The sequence below is a fragment of the Pterocles gutturalis genome, unplaced genomic scaffold (assembly GCF_000699245.1).
Source record: "Pterocles gutturalis isolate BGI_N339 unplaced genomic scaffold, ASM69924v1 scaffold7413, whole genome shotgun sequence".
In the NCBI taxonomy this organism is placed as follows: Eukaryota; Metazoa; Chordata; class Aves; order Pterocliformes; family Pteroclidae; genus Pterocles; species Pterocles gutturalis.
The window spans coordinates 31,811-46,319 of record NW_010117908.1 but is presented as its reverse complement, the minus strand read 5'-3'; the positions used below and the strand labels follow the sequence as shown (position 1 = coordinate 46,319).

The 14,509-nt window shown below is 39.0% G+C and overlaps 1 protein-coding gene across 1 annotated transcript in view; it reads left to right on the top strand.

The window, feature by feature from the left end:
• Nucleotides 1-659: 659 nt before the first annotated feature.
• Nucleotides 660-14,509, top strand: part of LOC104463592 (triple functional domain protein-like) — a gene marked incomplete at its 3' end in the record, with an annotated part of 42,253 nt that continues 28,403 nt past the window's right edge. The window contains exons 1-4 of the mRNA XM_010075979.1: nt 660-684; nt 3,451-3,525; nt 10,610-10,724; nt 14,089-14,281. Coding sequence (XP_010074281.1) covers nt 660-684; nt 3,451-3,525; nt 10,610-10,724; nt 14,089-14,281 — 408 coding nt within the window. The remainder of the gene's footprint in view (nt 685-3,450; nt 3,526-10,609; nt 10,725-14,088; nt 14,282-14,509) is intronic.

The following is a 14,509-nucleotide window of genomic DNA, read 5'->3' as shown; positions in this document are numbered from 1 at the left end:
TTTTTTTTTTTTTTTCTTTTTAAATGAAATCCTCATAATCGCCAGTGTTTTGTGGTGTAGAGGCTTTAAAAAGGAGCGGGGGGAGGGGGGAGGCACCCACCCCAAGCCCTTAGGAGCTGCTTATATTGCTTTTTTAAAATTTTTGCTCTATTGGAGATAAAAATATGATACTTTATTTCCTTATTCTTCACTCTCTTTGCTCCCCAGCATTCTTTCGTCAATTGTAATCCCCACAGTCTTTTCAGTTGAGCTTTAACACTGCAGAACTGGAATAAAAATAGGCTGGTTTTTTCAGGAATATGCTAATCCAAGGCAGTGAGCCTTAAGGATATGCAGAGCCAGAACATGAGCCAAGCGCTAACGTATTTGCTAGGGCGTTTACCTTGAGCAGCCCCTTAATAGTCAAAGAAATGTTAGCTAAATGTTTCTTGCTTCTTATATGCCACAGGCAAAGTAAAATGTGCAGCTACTGCGCATCATCTGAGGTGAAGTAGTTTAAGGGTTTAGAAGTCTGAGCAAGCAAGTTGTGGTAACATCAGTGTCTTGGGTAGTTTTGAGCTAAGATAGACAGCAAAGTACAGCACTAGTTTCTGCATGCTTTTTAGGTGAGGAGAAAGTGTTTTCTACCTCTGAATTTACTGTAAAGAAAAGGAATCACCATGGTTGATATGAAAGCTGGGCATGGTAAATTGACATTAAATCCAAATGTGCTCAAAGCACATTAAAAAAAAATTAACTCTGGAAGTGTGCCTGTATGCCTTAAGAGTCAACCAAAGCCCAAATATAGTTTGAGATGGAAAAAGGTATTAGCTGTCTTTTTAGATCAGTTATTTAAGGCCAAGGTTTTCTTAAACTCTGTTCAAAGCTTTAGTCCCTACTAAATGAAAATTTAGTAGGAGGAAAACTGTAGTCAGTTTCAGTAAAAGGCTGATAACCCATAGCCAGTACTCTGGAGGAAGGAATAATGTAAGAGGTTCCTTTGGACCTGTCTTAGACCACTGAGAGTCCAAGTGCAAATGTGGAAGAAATAGCGGTGTCCCGCCACTGTTTGGTCAGTCTAAGAACTAGTTTTCCTAGTCTAGCCTTTCCGAGAATGTGTATCAAATTTGGGGTTTGTTTATGGTGTTCATGTAAAACAGGGAACTAGCCAATGCCTGGAAGAGGATTTGTTTAGTTTTCTTTTGTTTATAATCTGTGGGTGCTGAGACAATGTGCTGGTTGAACACTTCAGTTATAGTGAACTGGAGAACTGGAGGGATTCATTGCTGACAGGCGTTTGTCTAAATTTTTTTTTTTTTTTTTTTTTTAAGTCTCCAGTGGTGGATAGTCCATAGTCTTCCACAGGCAATCGCATGTGGTGCTTCATGGTTCTTTCCTTTACAAAACTTCCTACCATCTGAAGTAAATCTCTTGCTGTAATTCTAGACAACTTTTGCCACCGATAGACTTTGATGTATTTTGAGGACTGCTACCATGTCTCCCCTCAGTTCTTCAGACTGAACGATGTCACTTGGTTTAGTCCTTCCTCATGACATGTAAACACCTGGCTATCTTTGTCCTTTGTTCTGTTTGGTGTGTCCTGGGTCTGTTTTGAAGTGCCCATAACTAGATACTGCAGTGGCACCCAAGTCTTGATATTGCTGACTGGAATAGAAAACCTGTGATGTAATTTACTTATATTATGCTGTTATTTTCAAACCCTGTGCTACTTGATGACATCAGTATGATACGTTCAGATTTTATCTCTGAAGGGCACAGCTCTTTCATTAAAGCTCAGAGTCTGAGACCAGAAGATAGGAAACATTTGGATATTTTTGAGGAGGAACAGAAATGATGGCCTCCCTGCTGGGCATAACAGACAACTTCTGCTGCTGTCTCTAGAGGGATTGTGGCCCTTTTGCGCAGAGGAAGAACAATGTATTTTAGAAAAGGCTACCAGATGTACACAAGAGCTTGCTCTTGTAAGATTTCTCTGAAACTATAAATAATAAATAAATAGTTTACCTTCTAAATAGCTCAAACTGTTGCTTTTAAGGAGCACAACTATTGTGTGGTAGCAGGCTTTTTGGGCTGTCTTATTTAACAGCACTTCTGGGTCTCAACAGTGATAGAGAAGTAAGTGGTTCCCACTTACCCCAGAAGAGGTACTTTCTTCAGAAATGAGATTTTTTTAAAAAGCACATGAATCTGAATTTACTGGGAGGGATCATACAGACAATTAGTTGAAGTGTAGGTACAAAACCACCCAATTTTTGTAAGATTAACAAGATTGGCCCAAGAGGGACCAATTCTGTATTGTACAGGTCAATATAGAATATGAGGTCAAACATAAAATGCTTCCTAAATTTCCCTTATTAAAGAAGGGAGAAATTTAGAATGTGAACACAGAAATGTAATGGAAGTAGAGAGGAGGGGCAAACTGGTGAGGTGCTGGTTTGCAATGCTGACTGTAATCACTCACCTTGGGGACCATTTCAAACTCCATGCGTGTGTAGAGTTGGTATGACAAAATGTGCTCTCTGTCACAAAATGCTGCTCCTGCCAGGCAGCAGAAAGGACACAGTTCATAGAACCATAGAATGGTTAGGTTTGGAAGGGGCCTAAAAGATCATTTAGTTCCACCCCCCCACCATGGGCAGGGACACCTCCCACCAGCCCAGGTTACCCAAAGCCTCATCCAGCCTGGCCTTGAACCCCTCCAGGGATGGGGCATCCACAACTTCTCTGGGCAACCTGGGCCAGTGTCTCATCACCCTCACTGTGAAGAATTTCTTTCTAATGTCTAATCTAAATCTACCCTCTTTCAGCTTAAAACCGTTACCACTCGTCCTATCACTACACTCCCTGATAGGGTCCCTCCCCATCTCTCCTGTAGGCCCCCTTTAAGTTGAGAGATTTATCTCCCAATTCTGCTTACAGAAGTGATGTAAGGAAAGTTTCGTGTAAATAGTGTTGGGGGTTTTTTGGTGTGTCTTTGTATGTGGTGGTTTACTTGGGATTTGGGAATTTTGGGGGATTTTTTGGTTGGGTTGGTTTTTTTGACTGTTAATTGTTCTAAAGATAGATACCTACTCTTATTATTAGCTTGATACTACTGTCTGCTGGAACAAAAAGGGAAAATAGGACTTGGAATGTGTAAAAGCAACAGGATCCAACTGATAGTTTTTATTTTCAGATGAAAGAGGCTAATGACAGTACCCTGTTTTCTACAGAGGCTTGCTAACATATACTATTAACACATAAGCTAGTCAAATCAATGACTTGTTCATTAATATGTTTTAAAAGTTTGGTTTATTTGTGCAACCTTTTACTGTAAGGTTATCTTAATTCCTGTAATCATAGCATTCAGATTGTATTCCAAAGGTAAATGTTATACAATGCATTCATTAAATGTAGAAGCTGAACTAGTCTGAATTTCTGACTAATTACCTTGTCTTTTCTGTTTTTCAGGGTTTCGCAAAAATGATGAAATGAAGGCTATGGAAGTATTGCCAATTTTAAAGGACAAAGTCGCATACCTTTCAGGTACAGTTATTTTCTTCTCTTATGGCATGCATATGTGGTGTCACATGTAAAATGGTATTTTAAATAATTAAAATATAATGACAAAAGTCATGGAAAGCTAAGGTCACCCCTATTCCTGTTGTGTATCCCAAACATAACATGAGTGTTGTGAAAGGATATGTAATAAAGAAGGTACGTGTTCTGTTGAATGTGGAACACACTGTTTGTCGTCATCCTGATCCTGTCCCCCTCGGATATCCAACAGCATTATTTGGAACAACCTGCTGTACCATAGCCATATTCTGTCTCTTTTTTTGGGTTCTTCTGCTGGAGAGTTTTACAGAGATGGCTTTTTTACTGGCTCATCTGAAGCACTGGAGAAATTCTCTGTTGCAGAAGTGAAATTTCAGAGCATATCCTTTGAAGCACAATGTCTTCATGGTGAAATGAGTTAGCGTCTAATTTTAGCTGTCTCCAGCACACACCTTGAAATTGGTTGGTTACTTAATGATGAATAGCAGAGGATTTAAAAGTGGCGCTCAGATGAATGAATATCATAACATATTCTGTAATTTGATAAGTAACTTTAATTGACAGAATAATGGCTGAGGTTCATATTTTTGTGAACTGCATTTTGGGTATGACTTTCTGAAGTAACTTATTTCCAAATCTGTTGGGATTAAACAACATCATTCGCTTTGCCATAACCTCTGTGTCGGTTTTAGAGGACAGTCGCATATTTGAAAGGAGATTTTTTTCTTAATAAATAATTTGTCAAGAACTCCAAAAAAAACATACAAAATAATCCCTGAAATTGCACTCTTCAGAGATCTGCTGTGCATGGGTGCTGATACTTGCAAGTACAGTCTGTAGTTTACAGTACTTCATCCTGTCCACTCTGCTGACTCAAGTTAGAGGTGTAAAGCAAAAAAGATGTTGGTGTTTTTCTTTTTTTTTTTAAAGGTCCTGGCAACTCTAATAAAAAAGAATATAACTGCCCTGAGCCAGTTTCCCTGGCAGTGTGGAACTCCCGATTCTCCTGCTTATGAATTGTAGTGGTAGTGAAGGCTTGCTTAAAACTGTATTTTCAGAGGGAAGGAAGGAGAGAAGAGGGAATTAAGGGCAATATTTCAATCCCTCATTACTCTTTTTTGGACCTTGCTTTATGACACTTAGTGAAAATGTAGTTAGTTTCTATTCCAAGTTGTCCAGAGCTTAGTTTTACAAGGGATCTGAAAGATGATAGGTGTTCCCTAATGTTAGTTTATAAGTATATGACATTCTCAAAAGATATTAATTCAGTGAGAGTGAAGTGGGCCAAATGAAAGATAAACTTAAGGTGAGATGATAGATTATGAACCACAGCACATGAGGTCCAAGCAGGAAGAAGTGGTTGCCAGCTTGCCTGTGTGAAGGTAGCAACTTCCGACAGAAGAACAGAGCAAGCAACTGTGGGCAGCAAGACTGGCTGGAACTGATCTGCGAAAGTCCATAGTTTCGCATTTCTGTTGCAAGTGGGTCTTAAATGAAATTAAATACATTAGTAGTGCAAGTGATTTAAAAAAATACCCAACAATAAAAAAACCCGAATCAACCAAACAACAACCCACAACAAAACAAACAAACCAACCCCATTCCATCCTGACCCTCCCCCAGCAACAACAAAACCACCACCACCACTAGAGCTTAACAACCGTGGAACTAGAACTGTCCAGCTTTGTACCTGGGGACACAAAGATAAGGAAGACTGTTGGATTACTGATTGACAGGCTTTCAATGTGCCTGATTTTTCCTTCAAAAGTACAACTTTTGCTCGAGTACTTCATTTTAATATTTGTAAGTACAATAACTGCTTAAGGTCTGTAGAAGTAGGACAAATTTATTTGGGATATCTGTACTAAAACTTGTATCTAGAGGTAACTCGGGTTCTTTCTACTGAAGACTCTTAATGATCCTATTAAGCCTAAGGCATCCACAAGCATCACTATGATTTCTGTGTTTTTGTTCTCCCTCATTTATATTGGAGTTCTGGTAGAGTTAATGCAACATGTTCATTGTTGATTGTCAGGGACCTTGTCAAGTACAAATGAAGTATCACAATCAACAGTCCAAAGAATTGATTATTTCTAGTAGAGCAGGAAAGTTACACAAAGAACAGTCTGAAAAAAATTCATGGAGTGTTTGAGATCGTCAGTTCACTTTCCCAGTCTTTTCTTTGCCTTTCTCTGCTGAGACCTTCCTTCTGCAGGTTAAATAAGTAAGTATGGGCTGTACAGCAATACGTTCATCTTTGTGTTCTTAGAATACTAAAGACACTGATCTTTTACAATGCTGACTTTCTTAAGCACTTCTTGAGACCACCTTATTGTGAGATGGACATATAAGGGAGAACTGTCTTATGGAGAGACCTGGACGGGCTCAAAGAGTGGGCTAGCAAGAACAGTATGAAGTTTAACAGAGTCAGGTGCAGAGTCCTGCATGTGGGTCAGAATAATCAAATACCCCAGTACAGGCTGGGGGCTGTGTGGCTGGGGAGCAGCCCTGCTGAAAGGGACCTGGGGTTCCCAGTGGACAAAAAGCAGAACATGAATCATCCATGTGGTGCTGCAGCAACAAGGGCAAATCGGATCCTGGGCTGCATCCACAGGAGTGTTACTAGCAGAGATAGAGACGTGATCACCCCATTCTACTCAGGGCTTTCCAGGCCACACCAGGAGTGCTGTGTCCAGTTCTAGTCCCCACAGTTAAAGAAAGACACGGGTAAACTAGAGAGGGTGCACAGGAGGGCCATTGAAAGGGTTGAAGAACCTGCCCTCTGAGGAAAGACTGAAGGAGTTAGGTGTTTTTTTCCTGGAGAAGAGAAGGGTCCAGGGGTACCTTGTTACAGTATTACAGTACTTAGAGGGCAGCTACAAGGAGGACGGAGGCTCTGTCTTCACAAGGAGCCACACAGACAAGACAAGGGGCAATGAGTACAAGTTGCAGTGGGAGAGGTTTCATGTCAATATAAGAAAGAAAATTTTTTACAGTGATAACAATCATTCAGTGGAACAGCCTCCTCAGGGACATGGTAGAGTCCTCATCACTGAAGGTTTTCAGGATTGGACAAGGTGCTAGATAATCTTATCCAGGCTTCCTTTCCTGTGGAAGGTTGGACCAGATAATCTTTCAAGGTCCCTTCCAACCTGGGCTATTCTGTGATTGTTTTGTGGTTTTATAAGAAGTTTGAAGTCATCACTGAAGGAGTAGCTGCAAATTCTGAGACTCCCAGTTCCACCAGGCTTTTGGGATCCCACTTGCAGCCTTTCTACCTGCATATTGTTCCTGATTGCAACACCAGACTATTTCTACCATAGGTATCTCCTAAGCCATTCTTGAAATGATGTTTTGATCCAGTCAGAAATCTTGGTGTTTTCTTCAAGTTAAAGCTCTTGATAACAGATACCTCCCACTGGGGTACCAGTTTTACTCTAAGTATACTATGTTATGATTAAACTGTATTTATAAGAGTTTCCCTTTTCTCCTCCAACAGGTACCTCATCAATCTTGTTAGCCTGAGTTAGGCTGTAATTCTATATTGCTTTGTTTCAATCTTTGCTTTTCATTTATTCCTTTAATTTGTTTTCAGGTGAATATATTTAACAGATCTACTCAACATAATTTCTTTGCAGTCTGAGTACTTCATCACTTTGAAAAAACTGTTTTAGTAGTTGCTTTTCCTCTGCCACAAATCACAGTAGGTCTGACGTGCTTCACTTGCTTTCTCTTCCATCATTACAATCCAGTTTAGCCCCCTTTATTGACCTGTTAATGATGTGTTTTTGAAAATTAAAATAATGACTGGATTTTTCATAATTTAGCATATCTGAAGATGTATTTAGATGGAATAGAATTCTTTCTCCTTGCCTCTGTTATCTGTAGCACCTGCCAGGATAGTTTAAAAAAAAATTAAAGGATGAATTTAGAACTAAATTTTGTACAACAAATAATGTACACATCAGGACTATGGTGTGGATAAGTCATCTGGACTTCTTAAAATCTGTATGCTACTTGCATATCTTAAAACATGTTAGTGTAGCTGTGATGCTCAAACTGTCAAAGGTAGAGTTAGTGACTGAGGTGACAGTTGGAGTGGGGAGGAGAGATGTAGTCTCTAGAGAAGAGAAGCTTCCTTGAACTGATTTTCACCTAACCGGGAAATAATCTGCTTGATTGTTAGGTATCTAACCACCTGAAATAGAAAAGCCTCCTAGAGTTGTAACAGTGAAATACAGATGGAGTCTGGGATACAGTTTTTTGTTTCAGTTTTAAGCTGAAAGTCTGTTGAGGTACAGATACTCTTACATCTCCACACAGACTTACACGGAGAAGCGTTTTATTAGAAGGTGCGATTCTCTTGGTTTCATATGAGAAACAGCACTAGATAACTTGTCCCACTTTTCAAACGTGCCATAAATGCCCAATGTGGAGCTTTACCTAAGTACTTTGAGACAAGGTAAAAAAGGCATTTCCTGAATAAAGTGCACTACTCAGCCTGTTGGATTTTGGTGCCATTTGTAGATCATTGACAAGGCTGCTGTTAGTGATGTTGCCCTAGACAGAAGTGATTCATGTTCAGTGACTCATGTGAGTCGATTAGCTACTCATATGACACATCTTGGCATAAACAAAGACAGAGAGAATGTCTCAGTACTGTGGGGTTTAATATAAAAGGAAAGGGGTAAAAATGGAAGTCTCACCCATGATGATAGTAGCTTAATATGTTCTTGTTAAACCAAGACAAATAGGGGGTTGAGTTGAATAAAGACCATTGTGAGACAGGAAATTCCCACCTGATGCCTCATACGTTGTTGCTTTCAACATTGCTGTTTGTGTGTGACACAGGAGCATCGGGAACAAAGGAAATGAGAGTTATTTATTGGAAAAGGCCTAAAAAAGCTTTCTTTATAGCTCCTGAAAAAAAAAAGTCTTTGGGACTTTTTGCATAATATTTACAATTTTGGTATCTGGTTTACTATGACTGGGTAGTGAAATTCTTTTCATCAAAAATGAAGGCTGTGCTAATTTCTTCAGTACTCCAAGGTTGTGTTAATTTCTTCAACACTAGTTGGTACCTGAAATTTACATGACAAGTCTTGCCTGCAACATACAGAAATTTCAGGATATGATTTATCAGAAATGTAAGCACCATACTTTAGAAATGGGTTTTGTCTGTGGTGTATGTGGACCTGGGAGCCAACTGAAGTGGCATCCAAAATCACATAAAGAATACGGGTTTCTTTCCTCTGCTGTGTTAGAAAATCGCATGATACAGGAGTTGCTGTGTGGGAAAGGCCTGGAGGACTGATCTGAGGTGACTGTGTGTAACAAGGCATTTGTTTAAAACCCTTGGAGGGGGAGGGTGTTAATGATCATTCAGCATATGCTTTTACCAGGTAGCTGCTGCTTTTGAAGGAAGAATTTCCACCCTGAGCAATCAAGCACTTTTTCTGGGGGTTTGGAATTAGTGGTCTTCGCTAGCTGAAACCTAAATACAATTTTATATCTGTAGCTGGTGGCTGAGGGGAGCATTAAGGGCTGCAGCAGACTTTCAGCTAAGTTTGGTAGCCTTGGAGCCCAGTAATCACTCTGGAGCTCAGCAAAGGCCTGGGCTGTTGGACTTCCAGTCTTGTCATTTATCCTTCCTCTCTCTTGGGGCTTCTGTCTTGTTTTTATCCTGTCACTTGGTATGTAAAAATCCTCAAAGCTCTCTGCTTGGCAAGTGCGTTAGGGTGGTCAAGACCAGCCTTGTCTCTCTCCATTAGATTCAGACAATTTAGTTGTTCTTAATCTTATGTCCTGCTTAAGAGGGTCATGGAATATAAGAATATTAATTTCCTTTTAAGACTGTGTTTCTGGCAAAAGCAGCTTGACAGAAACTCAAAGCTGCTTTTGCCTTTTCTGGGTTTCATTTGGTGCCTCCTGGGGAACATGTCCAGTGCAGAAAGACCTTGGAGACCTTGTCTCTAGCAAGCACACGCTGACTGTGTTGGGGACCGACTGTGTTGGGGAGGATAGTAATGAATTTTTGAGTGACTGTTTCTATTAATTTGCTTTTGGCCTTCCTTTCTAAGGGATTTTTTAAAAAAACTTTGTTCAGTAACATGGATTTACAATGAGGAGCTGATTTACAGTGAGAAGTCATTCAGGACAGAGGATAGTGTTTTTCAGCATTTCCATGGGACAGGAGAAAACAGTCCACACATCTGTGGTTGAGAACGTATATGTGAAATTTAGCTTGTAGGAATGTATCTGCTATTATACAAGTGTTGATAAAGGCATCCTTCTGACTTGAATTTAGCATTAGTAATAGTAAGATTTTGTTGTCACTAGCAAGGGGTTGGGTATAAAATTACATTTTAATATTCAACTACAGTAAGTCTATGCAATTTCACGGCTAAGATGAATACATTTAAGTGGAACCACTGAAAGTCAGATTCTTTGCCTACATAATGAGTGGATTCAGAATTTCCCTGTTTTGCATTGCTAACAAAATTAAATGCTATGATCTGACAATTCAGGATCTGCACATGAGAACAGGATGAAAATATAAATTAATTGCTTAAATAGTATCCCCCACACTCATCTTGGTTATGCATTGGGTGTGAAATACTATACACCTGAACTCTGCTAGTAATGAAGTTAGCGCTGAATATCCTCTAAATACCTGCCTACAAAGTAGTGTAGCTCTATGTTTATGTTTAATCTGAACAATTGCTGATTAAAACGTTAAGTACATAACAAAGTACCATTGCTGGAGATGTAACACTGGCAGTCAAACTTGAATGTGATTGTAAAGTGTAAGTGTAACGCTCTGGTTATTTTTTGTTTCAATTTTTTGAGGCAGGTACTTCTTTATTGTAGGAATTGTGACAATATGCTTATTGATACTCCCAAAATTCAATTTTAAACTGGTCTCTAAATGACAGTGTTGGCATTTAACTTGAAATCACTTATTTTTTTAAGTGGATATTTATGCAACAGTGTAGGACTTGGGTTTTCCAAAAACATTCTGAAGCCTAGGTTTTTGTGGGTTTTTTCAACTTTTTACAAATTTGTTTTTCAGGTGGCAGAGATAAACGTGGAGGTCCCATTCTAACATTTCCAGCTCGTAGTAATCATGACAGAATACGGCAAGAAGACCTTAGAAGACTAATTTCATACCTAGCGTGTATTCCTAGGTAAGTGATGGTCACTTGGTAAGTTCTGAAGCTATAAGCCAAAATAAATTGGTTATGTTGCAGTACACCCACAAGCTAGAAGACTGAGCAGGTTAAAAAATTCAGCAAATTCGTACCAAGTTCTGTCAGTTACTGTTTTCAGACTGTTTTTTTGGAAAAGCCCTAAATAATTACTCTGCCTTGTAGAAGGAAGGCTGTTGGCAGAATGGCTGGTGTGCTTTAGCTGGAAGTAGTTTGTGGCTTGGAAATGGCACTGCCATGCCATATTGCTGTCACTGTGTTGAAGATTGCAAGTAAAACTCAAAGGCTTTCAGTACATCGATAATTAGAAACATACTGGTCATCATTCACAGTATTCCTTGTGTGGACTGAGGTCAGCACGGCACTCCTACCTTGTGTTAGATAAGTTATAGTGTCCTGATATAGCACAGGAATAACCAAGAGAGAGATATGTACAATTGCTTGTACTGATCTCAGATAAACCTGTGGAGAGACGTGTGAAAGTATTAATATAATTGTATTGTCAACAATTTAAGATAGGAATTACAATATGCTGTTCAAATAAATTGGTAAAAGTCAAATCCAATGCTTGTGAGTTTGTATATATATTTATATAAAAAGTTTGTTCACATAAAACTTTTTTCCTAATAGTAACTGAATTAGGGACAAAAATTATCATAAGAACCTTGTTTTAAGTCTGTCTCAGAATCTGGCAACATTTGGTGCAGACTGGAGCAACTCTGACTGTTCTTGAATGTGTTTGCCTACAACCTCAAGGAGCAGTTTGTCATTATAGTTGAAACAAAAACCCTTGGACAATACCCCTAAGAGCAGTATCTTCCATATTTCTGCAATATGTAAATCTGTAGGCACTCCTCTTTGCACCTGATATAAGCAGATGTTGGTTTCAGATTGACAAAAGTGCTTTCATAAAAATAACTTCAAGACATCTAGTTATGAGTATATATGGCCTTTCTTAAGAACAGTTGTTGGTAATTCAATTATTCTGGTCTTTATTTCACCTTAAGGTGTATGAGTGTTTAGTATTCTCTTCTGTTGTGTTTTTTTTTGTTTCATTGGGGATTTTGGGGAGAAGAGGAATGAGGAGGGGAAGAAGTCTTGCGATTTTTACCTCTAAAATAGTTTGACTTCACATTTGAATGACATGTATTCTAGCCCTCTAGAGCTTCAAGTTACTAAAGAAGTTAATAGATAAATATTCCTCCAAATAAGAGATTTTTCTAGAGGCAATCTGTCAAAATACGGTGGTCCTTCAGCAAAAGCTGTATGTTATTTTAGCATCAGTAGATTTAAAATAAAGTTAATGCAGGTTTTTATGTCTCTGAAAGCATGGCAAAGTCTTGAGAATAAAGGAAACTTTATTTAAAGTAAGACTCACTTTCATACAAGTCATGTTTTAGGGACTGGTCATGCAAATCTTGCTAATTAAGAAGTCCCAATGGGTACAGATAGTCCCGAACTGTTGGTCTACTGATTAGTTATTGCAGCACTGTTACTCTAGGTAGCTGAAGACTCAGAGGTATCAGTTGTTTGGCAAGAGATCTTAACACTTAAGGTGATTAGTCTCACAACTTTACTAATTTAATGATCTATTTGATTTTAAAATACTGCTAAATTTAAGTCACCAGTGCTGACTGGACCAGATATTAATGCAGTTCAGGTTTACCTAACAGATGACCTTGGCTGACTAAAGCCTCCCAGAAACATATTTGTGATCCTTGGCCAAAATAGATTAATCCTTTGTCAGATGATGGGGCCACATGACAGGAGGACACATCTGCATTGTACCACACGATGAGGGGCTGCTTTGTACACGCTAGTAGATGTATGCCTAATGTGAATTAGTGGCAAGTCCTCCTCCTCACCCAATGGCCAGTTTGTGTGGTAGGGTAGGGGAGGGCTGAGCAGCACTCATAGAATAGTGTGTAGCCTTTCAATAATGGATGTATCTTTAAAACAGTAGTTGTTTTTGTCCTTTAATCCTGTGAGACTGTTAGAAAGCTTTTTCACTACTACGTCGTAGCCTACATTATTCCAAGCTAGTCAATTCTAATGTATTTTCCTGCTACTGTTGCCATTTTTTGATTCCTGTGGGCAGGTGGGACAGCCAGCATTTTTATCTTGATAAACTCCTTTTTTTAAATGGTGGTTGTTGTTTTTTTTTTTAAAACAACTTTAAAAAAAACTCCTAAGGAACCTGTATTACCACTTTTTACAGAAGCTCTTCTGCTTTCCTGCATCACTCATACCTCATCTTTCTACAGAGAGGCCAATGAGACTGTGTAAAGTATGATGGTGAAGTTTCCCTACTTCTTGGACACTCTGAAAACCTCACCACATGAACTCCAGAATTGCACTTACATTAGTCACATCCCTCAAAGTGACTCATGTACTCAAACCACAGACATTTGGTCCCTTTTGATAGTCCATGACACATTAGTTTTGAAGTATTTTCACCTTCTGTGTTAACAAGGTCATGTAGCAAATTCTACTTGAACAAAATAAAAGCCTTTGGTGTTGATGATGATTGTGACTTTTGATCAGTGGCAAGCACCAAGTGTACAAAAGGTATTGATGAAAATAAATTAAATCTGCCATTCTCAGAAGAGTTGCCAGAGAATTTGGATGTAAGGTCTGTCAACTTTTGGACAGTGAAATTGAGCTCAAATTTTGTAGGAACAGGTTGATGCGGTTTTCTTCACAGCCATAAAATGCTTTCTTATCCGTTAACTATCCACAAATCGATCCTGTTACAGAAGGAATTGTCAATAAAGAGGTTGTTTTCCCTCTACAGACTAATACTCTAACTCTCAAATAAGATGGGACTAGATCTGAGACAGTTTAGAAAAGTTGCAGAAGTGGTAGGTAAGAACAATATGCCATCTTCTGTCTTTTAGAGGATCCCCTCAGTGATTAGAAAGGTATGAATATTGTAATCAGTAAAGCGTGTATGTGTTCTGACGAGTCACTTGTAAATAAATTCCATTTTGCTGCTTCAGTAAATGGTGAGTTTAATGTGTGTGTAAGGTGAAGGAGAAACAAGACTGGAAGATGAATCATCGTGAATATAAACAATGAAAATGAAAGGGGAGATAAAGGCAGATTATCAAATCAGCAACAGGTGTAAAGCTATCACCCACAAGGAGTTTGGCAGGCTGGTGAGAGAAGCTTCCTGAGAGGTTCATGAGATCTGCTGTATGTGTTATCTAGTCAACAGTGAGACCCGAGGGTGTGACCGTTGGCTGAGGAGACCAGTGTGGTACATTATGCAGTGTGCTACAGTGGAGTGCTGTGTTTGAAGTTGTAACACTTACTTGATAACCTTTTCTTCTTTCTTCTGCAGTGAGGAAGTATGTAAACGAGGATTCACCGTCATTGTAGATATGCGTGGGTCAAAATGGGACTCCATAAAGCCTCTGCTGAAGATTTTACAGGAATCCTTTCCATGTTGTATTCATGTTGCACTGATAATCAAGCCAGACAATTTCTGGCAGAAACAGAGGACTAACTTCGGCAGCTCTAAGTTTGAGTTTGAGGTAATTTCCCCTATGGTGTTCAAATGTACATTTACTTAATGGTTTTAAGTGTACTCACTACTGATCAGCATCTTGAAAACTCTCAGGTAAATTGTGTTCTAGGTAAGAGGAGGAGTACATTAGACCAGTGGTGCTAGACAGAATGTGGTTTTCTTCATGTACTTAGGCTAGGTGGTTGTGCATGTTGTAATTTATATTATTTTTCTGCATGTGAGAAAGGTGGAATAA